Source organism: Dichomitus squalens (genome assembly GCF_000275845.1).
Source record: "Dichomitus squalens LYAD-421 SS1 unplaced genomic scaffold DICSQscaffold_4, whole genome shotgun sequence".
Lineage (NCBI taxonomy): Eukaryota > Fungi > Basidiomycota > Agaricomycetes > Polyporales > Polyporaceae > Dichomitus > Dichomitus squalens.
The window spans coordinates 1,346,623-1,358,929 of record NW_006766886.1 but is presented as its reverse complement, the minus strand read 5'-3'; the positions used below and the strand labels follow the sequence as shown (position 1 = coordinate 1,358,929).

Below are 12,307 nucleotides of genomic sequence, written 5' to 3'. Positions count from 1 at the left end.
CCTGGCGCCGGTATCGAGGCCCGACGTTGACTAATCGCAAAGGTGAAGCATGCTTTCCGGGAGGTGGGTCTGCACCGTCTAGCATTAGATTAAGTGCCCAGATATCCGAGGGGGCACATCAGAAGAAATGGTATGTACACGGGGCTCGGACATCGAGATAATCTATACGCAATCACCCCCTACGAAGCTCCAACAAGTGCCATTACTAGTGCCAGTGTCCCAGCTACGGTAGGTACTACCGTTCAGTCAGAGACCATGAAGCCCACAAGGCATTCATCTAACATGTAATCTAAGTTCACCCATGCATGGGTCGATGCTGCGCGCCAAGAGACAACAGGTCATAAGCACATTCCAGCGTGGAGGTGCGAGGAGCCATGCAAGCGGAATGAACGTACCAAATAGCTTGGTCCCGTCCCTTCCGGCGACTCGCATGAGTTCTTTCTCGCCTCCGGGATGATATGGCAGGTAGTGCGTGATGTTGTACACCTTGCCATTAAACGCAGACCACGCATCTTCTCGGGTCCTATGTTCCTTGAGCATGGACGGCGTCACTCGGAGTAATGTGTCTGTACCCTATGCCTTGACGTGAGAAGTAAGTTCTTTCAGTGGCAATTTGGAAACCCACCCTCAAATCCTGTCCTGACTTCTTGAGGTTGGCCCAGTCCAATGGGCCATGGCCCGGTGCGAGCGCAACCTTCGCTCTCTTGGCTACTTTGGGGGGCGGTTTCGTCGTGGTGGGTGGCGGAAGCAAGGACGAAGAGGGAGCAGAAGGGACAGCGAGTGAATTTCCGATGGAAGACGTCCCAGGCACGCCAGGTCGACGAGCCGCAAGCGAAGGAGCGGGCGGTGGGGGCATGAGTTGCGAATCCGTTAGTATCCGAGGAACACTCTCGATTTGCGTCCCGGAACCCGAGGCTGCCCTCTGCGCGCTGTTGACTGCTGGAAACGCCGGTGGTACATCGTCCTCTCCGTGGACGGTCTCGGTATCGTCGTCTTCCTCTACAGCAGGAGGCGATGTCTCGATAGAAGGAATATCTGAAGATGTCGCTTCTGGATTCTGTGCATACAGCCAGCTCTTCAGATATGACGCCATGGAAAGATGCTTCTATGATATCTCAGAAGCCGCAACGCTGAAACGAGGTGGCCAAAACCTGCCGCAAGGGCTGTTGGGTAGAAGTAAAGACGGCGCATATGAATACGAGATGTAAGCGACTGGGCGCCCTGATCGTCTTCACCGCTAATCATTAAGCGCCTTGACGCCCTTATCACCCCCGGCGCTTGAGAGGGCCATTGAGCAATTTCCAGGTCTCCTGATACCACTACTCAATAGTCTAGCACCGGGGCGCACCAGCCCTATGCGACGAGCACTACCGTACATAGATATCCCCGCTTGACACTCCAACGAAATACAAGCATCGTGGTGGCTGAGATTTGCAACCTGCTAACGCCAGGAGCAAAAATGACCCGCATCTACAACTTCGCCTTGCGATGGTTCACATCGATTTCTCTCCACTGTATGATCCGGCGTGTGCAATCAGAAACTGGCCTGCAGAATCGTACTCCGACACTCACCCATGGCATCCAGGGTGTCAAGTGGTCCGACAATTTATCAGTCATCTTGGGCAGACGACGTTCCTTGAACGCTCGTGCGCCTTCGGCAGCATCCCCCGCAGCTCCCAAAACACGAATTGCACGTGAGTCGAGCAAGTGCGTCTCCTCGATGTTGTCGGGTCCACGCCAAACGAGTCCTTTGGTGACCGCAACAGCAGTTTGTGACGTGTTCACTGCAAGGTCCTTGGCCAGCGTGAGTGCAGCCGGGAAGACCTCCTCGCGCGTGGGCAACACACTGTGGTACAGACCGGCGAGGAGTGGTGAGTCCGGGGACACAGTGGCTCCTGTCAAGAAGAGTGAGAGCGCGCGAGAGTTTCCGATGAGCCGCGGGAGAAGGTACGAGGATGCAGCTGTCCAAAGTCCACATATCAGTCTCGTGCGGATCGATAGAACGAGAGTGTGCTTCTAATGCCAGCGAAATCCACCTTCGGGAGCGATTCCGCGCCGGACGAACGGAAATGCGAGCTTGGCTCCTCCCCAGACGAATCGGATGTCGCAAGGAAGCTGCAACGCGGTGACCCCAACTCCGACCTGCAAAGCGACGCAGAGCACCACATTCCCATCGCCCATGAGCGTGGTCCACAACTTGGCGGAACCTACTTGCATGAAGACTCACCGCGTGCCCGTTGACAGCACAAATTGTGATCTTCCTGCAGCGGAAGATCGCTAGAGTTACCTGGCCGCCTCCATCCCTGTGGGCTATCACACGACGTTCATGGGACTTACGGCAGGTGGACTAGGAAGGGAGGGAATGACCCACCATGCTCTCCCTCCTTCTCGGCCTCGGGGAGGAACATGCCTAGCCAGCCGCCGCTGAGTTCTGCCTGCGTCGTGGGAGTCGGCTGTTGTAAGCGTCTTGAAGTATAGCAGACACGAATGAACCAACCCCAGCACAGAACGCCGGAGCTGTGGGCTCCGCTGTCAGGACAACGACGCGGACACGGTCGTCCCGGTCGAAAAGGTCGTAAGCCTTGATCAGGTCACCGTGGAGTGCCGTAGAGAATGTATTGCGTCTAGGAGCGATGGTTTTAGATCAAACAAACATTGATGTGGGCACACTCACTCTTTAGCACGGCAAAGAGTCGCAACAGCGACCGCACCGTCGAGTTCGACGCGGATCGCTGTAAACCCCTGCTGACTATAGTCAGGCGAAGACATCTTGACTGCTTGACGCGTTAAATACTGTGTGACTGAGTACCTGATATAAAACGATGAGCGACAAATCTTACTCCACAAAAGCTCAGGTCGATAAGCAAGTGCAACGTGGAGAAGGGCGTGCGGCGGCGCAAGATCGCTGATACGTCACCGCTATAGAGTTGGTCAGTGACCGCTGGTAGGCCATGGACGGTACCAGTGATTAGAAAAGCCAAAACTATACCTCAGTGCCAGGAAACGAAACGTCGCAGGGGCTCAAGGCTACTGTGTTCTTCGGCTCATCACGGAGACCACCGTGGTAGGTATTGTGGGGTGCCGGTGGCTGTGTTAAAGTATCACGGGGGAGGGACTCCGATGCGGTCGATTTCTTCACCAGCTGGAGCGTGTCTGGGCTCTAAGTACAGTTGTCAGTGTCTTGCAGCTTATGAATTCAGACTTTTCTCTGGAGCAACGTCCGTGATTTGTTGGAATGGAAGATACCAGTCAACATGACGCGTACCGCATGAGTTGAAAACCCTAAGCCACATAAGCACTCTCAGTATCCGGGCCGCCGCAAGGTACAAAGTACCGAGGCGGGCCGAGTACCCTCGGGCGTCTTCGAGGACGGAAAGTCGAACATTGTTTCTTGATGACCGCCGCGATGGCGGTCCTCGACGCGGTTCAGCGCAAACCAACTGCATCTTGGGTCTCCTGGTCCTGTTCTAAGCCAGAGACTACCCTTGGACTCCCCACGACCGTATTGGCTGCTTATTCTGGAACGACCTGTATTCACGCTACTTCTCGAGGTTGACATTCTCAGGCTCGGCTTACGGCGTCTCCGGCAAAGTCAACTAACACGACTGCGGAAGCATCTTGGCGGGGTATCCTCTTTCAACGACGCGGATCTGACGAACGCTTACGACCTTCACCTCTACACGACCTCATAACGACGCTTCCGCGAGGCTATGCGCATTAGGACCTCACAATGTGTGGCCCCGCGTTGCTCATGTTTATGGCGACTGTCGCCGCTCTAGTACTTCTGTACGTAGCCTACATCTCTTGGTATAGGATGCGCGAGGCTCATTGGACCGTTACGTAGAGTGCTCGTAATATTCTCCACGCCTTTCATACAGCAGTTCTACTTCCTGCGATCAGAGGCGGCAGGCGGAATTCGCTTTGGGGTGGTGGGATTTTGCCTAGAACTGACAGGCATATGTACCAAGCAGTGCGTGCATCCTCTATATCTCGAGAATTGCGTGCATTCAACAGTAGCCTGACGGCGCCTCGCAACGCAGAATTGGATATAACCTGGACGATATCTTGATAAAACCACTTCCCATGCTATTAGTACTGTATCCCGTTGGTACGTCGTGGTCTAATTCCTGCACAATACATGTCAATTCATGCATACGCGCACAGCCGCGGGACTCACCCTACTAGGAGCCTTCACGCTCCTCCCCATCTTCTTCTCACACCACCGTCACCCACCAAGATGGCCTTACATCCTGTTCGCGCTAGTATCCACGCTAGCCTTCCTAGCCGCTGCCGCAGCGCTTGCGGTCTCTGTGTACCTCTTCACGAAAGTGAGGGACCACTTCCACGCCCAACATGTCGAGGCCGCTTATGGACCGTCGGTACGTACTTGCTTCTTACGGCGGGGCTTCGTTTCGGGCTTACGACATATTGTGCTTCTGTTTCAGATATGGATGGCCGTCGCAGCCACAGCAGTCCTTCTCGTCGTCGCGCTGAACGCCGGCTGTGGGACCTGCCTGGGTGGCAGGTTTGGACGGCAGGCTCGGCACCACGTTTATACGTACTGAGTGACGATAGTGGCTGCCGCTCAGGGCTAGAGAACTGCCTTTTCTCTCCCTCATGATGCCGCTCGGGGACGCGCGACACCACTCTCCGGCCCTCTGGCTAACTTATTGCTGATCTAAGTTTCGGGGTTTCGAGTTCAATGGATCGGGTAGGGAAACGCCCGTCTTCGTCGTATGTAGCGCTGCTATGGTTTGCTCCTTCGGTGATGCACTACGTACACTCAATTTGTACTGAATTTGATAGAACATGAAGGATGGAACACCACATCCTTGTCACTCACCACTCGACGCCAGCGCCGGGCACCATTGATAGATCTGCGGCTCACAACGCCATGTAGTAAGCAAGCTAGACGGTACGTTGTGTCATGAATGAATCTACTACCCTCCGCAGGCGCAATTGTGCCAATATCAGACAATGGGAGGACAGAATGGAGGTGAGTGGGTTGCTTGGTATCTTGTGCGCGTCGCGGTACGCTGTGACGCCGCTGTCTCCGGACTGCCTTGTTCCTTCTGGCGTACCGCTAGTACTCCTCATGGTTCTAGTACTCCTCATGGTTCTGGCGCCATGATGAAGTGATCGAGAGGGCCTCGAGCCCGCCATAGCCTGTTCATATTACAGAGCATCTCGGGCACTAGTAGTTGCGGCTGTCGTCCTCCATTGTCGCAAGTCGAACCACGACTTCAACAGGCTAGGGGACAAGCGCGATGGCCAACACCAGTCAGGAAAGCGCTTTCACCATGGTATAGAGGTCGCTTGGAGACGTTGTACGTCCACGTCAACTGCGGAGCAAGATGTGCGTCTTCGCCCGCCGTGCCCGTTGGAGCTATGTCTCAGCAGCCTGCAGATGATGAGGTATACCTCGTGTGAGGCATATCTCAGTGATATTGCGTCGCGTGTCTATTCCGTGTGTGACCTTTGGCATACCTAAAGTAAACCTCCAGAGCTATCGCCGATCTCAGATTACTACTTGTCGTGGCAAGGTCACAAACACGACTGCCTTTCCGCTACCCCTCATTGGCCGAAAAGTTCCATTGTCAATTGCGATGAACTACCCAAGAGGGACCATCGAAACATGGCGTCAGGAACAAACGTAAGATTGCCTTACGTGCTTACTTGCTATTCTGTAGCATCACTAGAGCCACAAGCTGGAGCTTGTGTCCGGATCGCTCTCTGCGCGGTTGTTTCATCCTAGGTCCGTGTCCACAGGAACTTTTGTCTTGTCCTTCAGATCAGTGCTCAACTGCAGACTTGGAGTGCGGATGTCAAACTAAGAGTGATTAGTATGTGCGAATCGAGGAGCCTGATGCTGGTTCACGGACGACGCGCCATGTATTTGAACGAGATGGCTCACCCACTCCAATCCGAATTGTAAATGTGCGTCGTAATTAGTGATTGATTGCTTGGTGCCTTGTGCTAGAATGCAAGTCCAAGGCAACGGGTACCGCACAGCCGCGTACGGTCTGAAGCCGTGTCCGAACTCGCGTGGTGTTCTCGGACGATTCGGAGACATGAAATGCTTCATCCCAACCCACCAAGGGCGCCTTCAAGCTCTTCTGTTAAGAATGGGTCAGCGAGAAGGATGAATGCAGTGCGCTCTGGCACTAAACTGAGTGCGAGATACGAATCCTGTAACTGAGGGACCACAAGGCCGTATTATCGGGCAAAGCCCGGGTTCCCTGGGCAAGTCGCAATGAACGCTCGTTCCCCAGGTACAAAGATGTCATAAATAAGATGCCAGCCAAAGAGGGAGGATATAGCTATAACTTGTACATGGGGAACGCGGGACACGTTTGGTAGTCAGACGTGGTTAGGAAATAGGGCATAGATACACAGCGACGATTAGCTTGAGCTCCTTCTATAGAGCGGTAGGGGGCGGAATGTGGCGAGAGCGAGGCGAACATGACAGCTAGACGAGAGGCGAGTAGCAAGAGATGAATACAAGTGTTGAGAAGAAGGGTTGCGTTGGCGTTCCGGATCTGACATTAGGCTCGCACGCCAGCGTGAATGGAGATAGGGTTATATTGAGAGCGGGGAGTCTTCTAGCGGTCGAAAGGTCTATAGTCTAGTTAGGAACCTCAAAGCACATCTAACGAACATCTAATGAGAACTCCGAACCTTGCGCGGTGACTGCTGGCTTGACTCCTGGACTCGTCGTATCTTGCATACATCGCCACTCACCCCGCCCGCCTACGCACCTCCGCATACTGCGCCCCTACCAGCCGCAGCGAGTCCGAGTCAGTCACATCGCGCCCTGCACAGAGACGAAGCCGTCATGAAGCATACCCATCAGCGGGGACGACTCCCGGAACCTGTTCATTGCGGCTAGCACGCGGTCGAGCAGAGCCCGGACGGCTTCACGCCGTGGCGCGGGACTCCAGCCTGGGCCTGTCGTACCAGAAGTGGTACCACGTGCCGGTTGTTGGAGCAAGCCAGGTGCAGCAGCATGGGTAGGCGGGTATGAGAGGGACGCCTGAGGAGCATTGAGGCGAAGTGTCTCACCAATGAACACGCGGCATACGGCAGTCCACAAGATCTGAGGAGGGGAAAGAGGCATGAGGAAGGGAGGATGCAAAGCAGCGCTGTGGCAACGTACCGCGAGGATAGGATCGACGTAGACAGGTGGAATGTTGAGATTGTCCAAGAGCGCAGCGGCTGCTTCTGCGGCAGAGAGGTCCTTCCGGTCGTTTATCCCATCGAAATCTTTGAAGCTGCTTCGGAGCTGGATAGTCGCTGCACGGGCCAGCGTGTGGGTTACCAGAGAGGTCATTGTTGCGTCAGCATCCCCAGAGCGGTCAAGAGGAGGTAGAGCAGCGATGAATCGGTCTATAAGCCCATCAAGAACGACGAATCTACCGTATACATCGTTCCGATCGGTGGTCGCTGTTAAATTGGATCGTAGGGGATAGTGATGACGAAGTATGAGCGACAAATGTTGCTGCATAAGGCCGGGGGAGGTAGAAGCTAAAAAGACACTTACCGGTCGACCATTGCGAGGCTAGGTGGGTAGCACGCTCAAACAGAGTCGCGGCCTTCGCGCGGAGAGAGAGCTGGGAGTCGCGAGCTGAGGCGGGACTGGTCGTTACCCCGGTAAGAAAATTGAGGACCGTCATCGAACTACGGTAGTCCGCAGGCATCCCACCCTAAACCAACAAGCGACAACGCAGGCAAACCGAAGATCGCCGCGCAACACGTAACCATGACCCGAGTATGTCACCGCGTGAGTGCAGAGAAGTATCACAAGAATGCTTTATATGAGCGGAATGGTCATGAGGCGAGGCTCAAATGGAGACACGCACTGCTTCAAACTGCGCCATCTCGAGGGGCCAAGGAGTGTCTACATGCAGGCCACTTTGGGCAGCTCCGTTGAAGTGCGGCGGAGAGCCAAGCGCGACCGCCCAGCTCTTGTCGAGCGCGTATACGTACCAAAATCCACGGATCCGCTCTCCCTCCTCGATCGGATCACGCGGAGGCGGGAGATGCTGGTCCTGTCTGCGCTCCACTTGCCTCCCGGCGGCATAGCCGTGCGGCGGCGGGTGATCCGCCGAACTTCGTATTTTAGTCAGGCGGCAGCTGAGTGCGAGGGCTACAGCAGCGCTGCAGTGATATCTTCCCTCAAGGAATCGGCTCATGGAGAAGAAGTAGTTGGCCACGAGCACCTCCGCTTGGATGAGGTGCATCACGGTGTAATGCGAGTCTCTGAGCGCTGCAGAAAGAGCTGCAGTTGCGCGAGTTAGAAACACGGATTCGTAGCTCCGGACGGCGTTCGACGTCGAGAGATGAGCGCCCCAAAGAAATACGGCATTCAGGAGAGCGGGTGACAGCTGTGCTCTCCGTGAATCGCCGGGAGGAAGGTGTACTGCTTGCATGAACCTCGGGGTATGCAAGAAAAAGCTCAACGACGAGCTATGTGGCACGAATGCGTTGACGCTGTTGCGAGTCAACATGATCAATGGAGAGGTTTCGGCATGAGATGTCAGCAGATACTTACAAAGTTCGCACCAGATCCTGGGGAGGATCCACATAGGGGTCTTGCGATAACGCAGGAATGGGACCACCTTGTGAGCCCGTAGCACCTGAGATCGTCGGGCCCACGGGGTCGGTGACGGCAAGCCTCCCAAGCAGGGATCTATTCTGGGATCCTGCTTTTGACCAATGTAAGCTAGGATGGTTATCGTTGTATAGTATACTGGTACCTTCTGTAAGCTGTCCCTGCAGGGCAGCGCCAGTCGGGTTGAGGATGATGGACGGTGATACGAGCTCTGGATGCTCGAGTTCACGGATACGAGCTTCCAGCCGTGCGATTTGTTCTTCAAGAACTTGCGTGGGGCTGGGCACTGGTCCGTCCGTGTACTCACAGTCGACTTCCCTGTTGGCTCGAGTGCATTGGCCACAGACGGGTCGGATACCATCGCATCTCTGTAGAGGTCAGTCACCGAGTTTTCACAGAGTGCAAAAATGATGGCCAACCATTTTACGTCTGCGGCAGTTCAAGCATGCTGCACCGCGGGGAGCCCTCTTTGAGGAGCCAGTACCTGACGGACCGCCCCCTTCTGAGGACCCTGCGACCGCATAGGACATGTGGGACTGGTAAATATAGAAGACGAGGATAGAAAGGAGTAGAACAGCAACGAAGGATTGGTAGCACTGGAGGGAGAGCTGGTCGGCGAGACAAGACTCATTTTATATGCCTAGAAAGAGAACTGTGCGCTCAACCTCAAGTGGACTCGAGCAACTCAAAACTGAGTCAATGGCGTCCTGATGAGTGAGACGCGTGAGCCTGCGTATGCGTATGAGAAGGCTGAGACATGGTCGGAAGCCAATCTCGGCGGCTCCACAGCTCTACATCCGAAATCCGGCTCGGGACGAGGCTGGTGACAAACTTTCTGAGACGCTCCGTGGCTTGACTCCCATGTGAGCTGAAGCCGCATCTGACGGAAGTCTCATCGGGCAGGTACGTTGGGGACGCCGCGCGCTGAGGTAGCGTAGGGAGGCGTTAGATGGACGGAATAGGGAACCGTCGGGAATGTTGCGCGACACGCCCTGCCGCCGGGATGCGGCGGAGCGCGGAGGAAAGGTGGACCCATGGGCGATGACAGATCTGTCCTGTGGACGGTGACAAAAGAAGCGGTGCTCGTGGTGTATTTGCTATTCCGCCGAATTGACTCCTGGTCGTTTCGAACCGACTCAGCATGACTGCTCCTGTTCAGTGTGTTCCGCAGTGTAAATCGCCGGATTCCAGTGGTTGATCATCGCGTATCCTGTCTTGGTCGTCGTCGGTCATCTCCTATTCACATCGCGGCGCGGGGGCGGGGTGGCAGTCGTTGTTGTCCATGAGCGCCCACACGCCGACCCTGTTTTCTCCGAGCTCGTCTTCTCGGGAGGTTCCTGCATTGCCGGAGAGCGCCTACGTACCTCCACGAGGACCGAAAAGCTTCGTCATTGAAAGTTTTGTTGGAAGTTTTGGCTGCATCGACACAAGGTTCGGGGACCAGAGTGCATCGCGCGGTCACGAGAGAGCTCGGAAGGTCACGGATTATACTAGCCATTCGGATGGCTCAAACCTGATTGGACGTTCCGTTACACTGAGTGATCCGCATTGCTTGGTAATGCGCTACTGAGACGGTACGTCCCTCCGATCCTTGCTTCTCCAGGGCCGGATTCAATCATGAGTATATGAGCGAGCTGCAATCCGACCCAGAAACCACGTGGCAGTATTTCCGTATCGCCACTGCATCACAGTTACCAACGTACAACCTCGTCCGTTGTTCTTTTGAACAGGTCGGACTCATTTAGGGAATCGCCCAGTGCTGCTTCAGCTTGTCAGCTTTCCTACGTTCCGGTGAAGAGGCGCGGCCCCCTCAATGGCCAGGGTCATACGAGCAGGGGTAAAATGATATCTTGATTGGTCGACAATGACAATGACCCTGTACACCGATGCCCTTCGGACAGAGCACCGATATTACATGACTTGGTCCACAGTGATATCTGAGTGGTTGCACTGGCAAGCACCGCCGGTTGACTATGGAAGTACAAATGTTTCAGCAAGACGCTGCGGAGAGTTGCATTGCTAAGTTAAGGGATGGCGGGATGTGGCCGATAGAGCGGTGAGATAAGCTCGAGATGCGTATAGGCGCGATTCCAGTCGGTACGTGACCCTGAAGTCATAACGCGGCGCACGTGGCGGCGTTGAATGCGCCTGGCGCCTGACGTAATAGAGGCCGATAGCTTTTGATCCTAACACACGCAAACAAACGAGCGAGCGCGACACTGCCGCCACTGGCACCGCTGGTTGCGCCGTATCGTCTCCCCCATCCTTGCTACCGTCGTCAGGACCTCTCTTGTGTCTCATAATTACGCCAAAAGCTCCTCAGGATGAGCGCAACGGAGGCAGAGACTCAGGTCGTGACCGCCCCAAAGAAGAAGGAGAAGAAGTTGAAACCGGCGCGTAAGCAGGTCAAGCCAGGGGATGTCGAGAAGAAGGAGGCACCGCAGACTGGAAAGGAGTATAGTATGTGATCTTCTATATTCTTATATAACTCGAGGTATATTCAAAACCTTCAGATATCTGGTACAACAAGTGGGCTGGTGGCGATCGTGAGGACAGCTACTCCAAGTGCGTCTTACCGTGAATGTCTAGTCCTCACACTGCTGACATCCTCCTCCTCATGCAGCAAAACGAAGTCCCAGACGCGCTGCAATATCAAGCGTGATGCTGGTCTGACACGGGCAAATACCACCGGGGTCAAATACTGCTGCCTGTTCTTCGCCCGCGGATGCTGCCCGTACGGCTGGGAATGCGAATACCTCCACATGCTCCCCGACGCGTCTACTGCGCTGCCTGACACCTCGAAGGACTGCTTTGCACGAGACAAGTTCTCGGACTACCGAGACGACATGGGTGGTGTGGGCAGCTTCCAGCGGCAGAACCGCACGCTCTACATCGGTCGGATAAAGGAGACGGGCACTGGCGTGGAAACAGAGGAGGTCGTTCGGAGGCATTTCAAAGAGTGGGGCGAGATCGAGAAGAGTGCGTGTTCACCGTCTGCCTGCTTCAACCTGCATACTGAGCGCTCCCTCCTGACGTTGTACAGTCCGTGTCCTCCAATACCGCAGTGTCGCGTTCGTGACATACGTGTCGGAGTTCAACGCGCAATTCGCCAAGGAGGCTATGGCATGTCAGTCACTAGACAACGACGAGATTCTCAACGTCCGCTGGGCGACCGAGGATCCTAATCCCACCTCGAAAGTCGCGGAGAAGCGACGGCTGGAGGACCTCGGTCGGGAGGCGATTCAGGCGAAGATGGACCCCCGTATAATCGATGCAATGCAGGCTATGCGTGCATTGGAGGAGGGACAGGAGTACGACCAGGATGACGATGCGAACGAACAGGATGAGCGGGGTGCCAAACGGCAGCGATTGATAGAGGCGGCGGACGCGGACGAGGAAATCCCGCTACCGCCTGAGCCTCAACTTGAGCAGAGAACAGGTCTTCTGAGCTCGGACGCCCTTGAGGGTCTCAAGTACTTCGCTGAGATCCGACGGAAGAATGGCCTTGGGTCTGCGGCTGCCCCTCCCAAGGCAGTTGCTGCCCCACCACCATCAGGAGGGCTGGGTCTGGGAGACTATGCGAGCGACGAGGACGATTAATGGTGTATCATACATATGGATGGGTGTAGCATTGGCCATTTGATATGGTGGTACATGCGAAGCGTGACGTGTCATCTGAAGTCCGTGACGTTGACC

The 12,307-nt window shown here is 55.2% G+C and overlaps 5 protein-coding genes across 5 annotated transcripts; 2 read left to right on the top strand and 3 right to left on the bottom strand.

The window, feature by feature from the left end:
* Window positions 1-73: 73 nt before the first annotated feature.
* Window positions 74-1,151, bottom strand: DICSQDRAFT_133592 (cytochrome b5). The gene is made up of 3 exons (XM_007362612.1): window positions 626-1,151; window positions 396-573; window positions 74-316 (listed from the first exon to the last, which is right to left on the bottom strand). Exons 1-3 carry the CDS (start codon window positions 1,091-1,093, stop codon window positions 243-245), a joined length of 720 nt encoding a protein of 239 aa, XP_007362674.1. The 5' UTR covers window positions 1,094-1,151; the 3' UTR covers window positions 74-242.
* Window positions 1,152-1,316: 165 nt separating this feature from the next.
* On the bottom strand, window positions 1,317-2,776 carry DICSQDRAFT_133591 (peroxisomal enoyl-CoA-hydratase). Its single transcript, XM_007362611.1, has 7 exons — window positions 2,675-2,776; window positions 2,498-2,624; window positions 2,372-2,435; window positions 2,228-2,310; window positions 2,037-2,142; window positions 1,573-1,961; window positions 1,317-1,512 (listed from the first exon to the last, which is right to left on the bottom strand). The coding sequence occupies exons 1-7, from the start codon at window positions 2,767-2,769 to the stop codon at window positions 1,471-1,473; spliced, it is 906 nt and encodes a 301-aa protein (XP_007362673.1). The 5' UTR covers window positions 2,770-2,776; the 3' UTR covers window positions 1,317-1,470.
* Window positions 2,777-3,418: 642 nt separating this feature from the next.
* Window positions 3,419-4,843, top strand: DICSQDRAFT_153060 (uncharacterized protein). Its single transcript, XM_007362610.1, has 5 exons — window positions 3,419-3,786; window positions 3,845-3,970; window positions 4,041-4,108; window positions 4,165-4,379; window positions 4,446-4,843. The coding sequence occupies exons 1-5, from the start codon at window positions 3,731-3,733 to the stop codon at window positions 4,563-4,565; spliced, it is 585 nt and encodes a 194-aa protein (XP_007362672.1). The 5' UTR covers window positions 3,419-3,730; the 3' UTR covers window positions 4,566-4,843.
* A 1,959-nt stretch (window positions 4,844-6,802) lies between these two features.
* DICSQDRAFT_167027 (uncharacterized protein) lies at window positions 6,803-8,972 on the bottom strand (the record flags this gene model as incomplete). Its single annotated transcript, XM_007362609.1, has 6 exons — window positions 6,803-7,096; window positions 7,157-7,443; window positions 7,541-7,703; window positions 7,860-8,490; window positions 8,552-8,694; window positions 8,757-8,972. The coding sequence occupies 6 exons, from the start codon at window positions 8,970-8,972 to the stop codon at window positions 6,803-6,805; spliced, it is 1,734 nt and encodes a 577-aa protein (XP_007362671.1).
* A 1,963-nt stretch (window positions 8,973-10,935) lies between these two features.
* DICSQDRAFT_52710 (uncharacterized protein) lies at window positions 10,936-12,211 on the top strand (the record flags this gene model as incomplete). The annotated part of the gene is made up of 5 exons (XM_007362608.1): window positions 10,936-11,071; window positions 11,125-11,176; window positions 11,235-11,590; window positions 11,655-11,963; window positions 12,051-12,211. The coding sequence occupies 5 exons, from the start codon at window positions 10,936-10,938 to the stop codon at window positions 12,209-12,211; spliced, it is 1,014 nt and encodes a 337-aa protein (XP_007362670.1).
* Between the last annotated feature and the right edge of the window lie 96 nt (window positions 12,212-12,307).

What these genes read in the sequence shown, in the direction of transcription:
- DICSQDRAFT_133592 (XM_007362612.1), bottom strand. Translation starts at nt 1,093, where the DNA reads ATGGCGTCATATCTGAAGAGCTGGCTGTATGCACAGAATCCAGAAGCG. An exon ending in AGTCAGGACAGGATTTGAGG is followed by an intron (nt 574 to 625) that starts GTGGGTTTCCAA and finishes GTCAAGGCATAG; the next exon opens with GGTACAGACACATTACTCCG. An exon ending in GGACGGGACCAAGCTATTTG is followed by an intron (nt 317 to 395) that starts GTACGTTCATTC and finishes CTTGGCGCGCAG; the next exon opens with CATCGACCCATGCATGGGTG.
- DICSQDRAFT_133591 (XM_007362611.1), bottom strand. Translation starts at nt 2,769, where the DNA reads ATGTCTTCGCCTGACTATAGTCAGCAGGGGTTTACAGCGATCCGCGTC. An exon ending in CTCCGGCGTTCTGTGCTGGG is followed by an intron (nt 2,436 to 2,497) that starts GTTGGTTCATTC and finishes CCCACGACGCAG; the next exon opens with GCAGAACTCAGCGGCGGCTG. An exon ending in TGACACCCTGGATGCCATGG is followed by an intron (nt 1,513 to 1,572) that starts GTGAGTGTCGGA and finishes CGGATCATACAG; the next exon opens with TGGAGAGAAATCGATGTGAA.
- DICSQDRAFT_153060 (XM_007362610.1), top strand. Translation starts at nt 3,731, where the DNA reads ATGTGTGGCCCCGCGTTGCTCATGTTTATGGCGACTGTCGCCGCTCTA. An exon ending in ACAGGCATATGTACCAAGCA is followed by an intron (nt 3,971 to 4,040) that starts GTGCGTGCATCC and finishes CTCGCAACGCAG; the next exon opens with AATTGGATATAACCTGGACG. An exon ending in AGGCCGCTTATGGACCGTCG is followed by an intron (nt 4,380 to 4,445) that starts GTACGTACTTGC and finishes CTTCTGTTTCAG; the next exon opens with ATATGGATGGCCGTCGCAGC.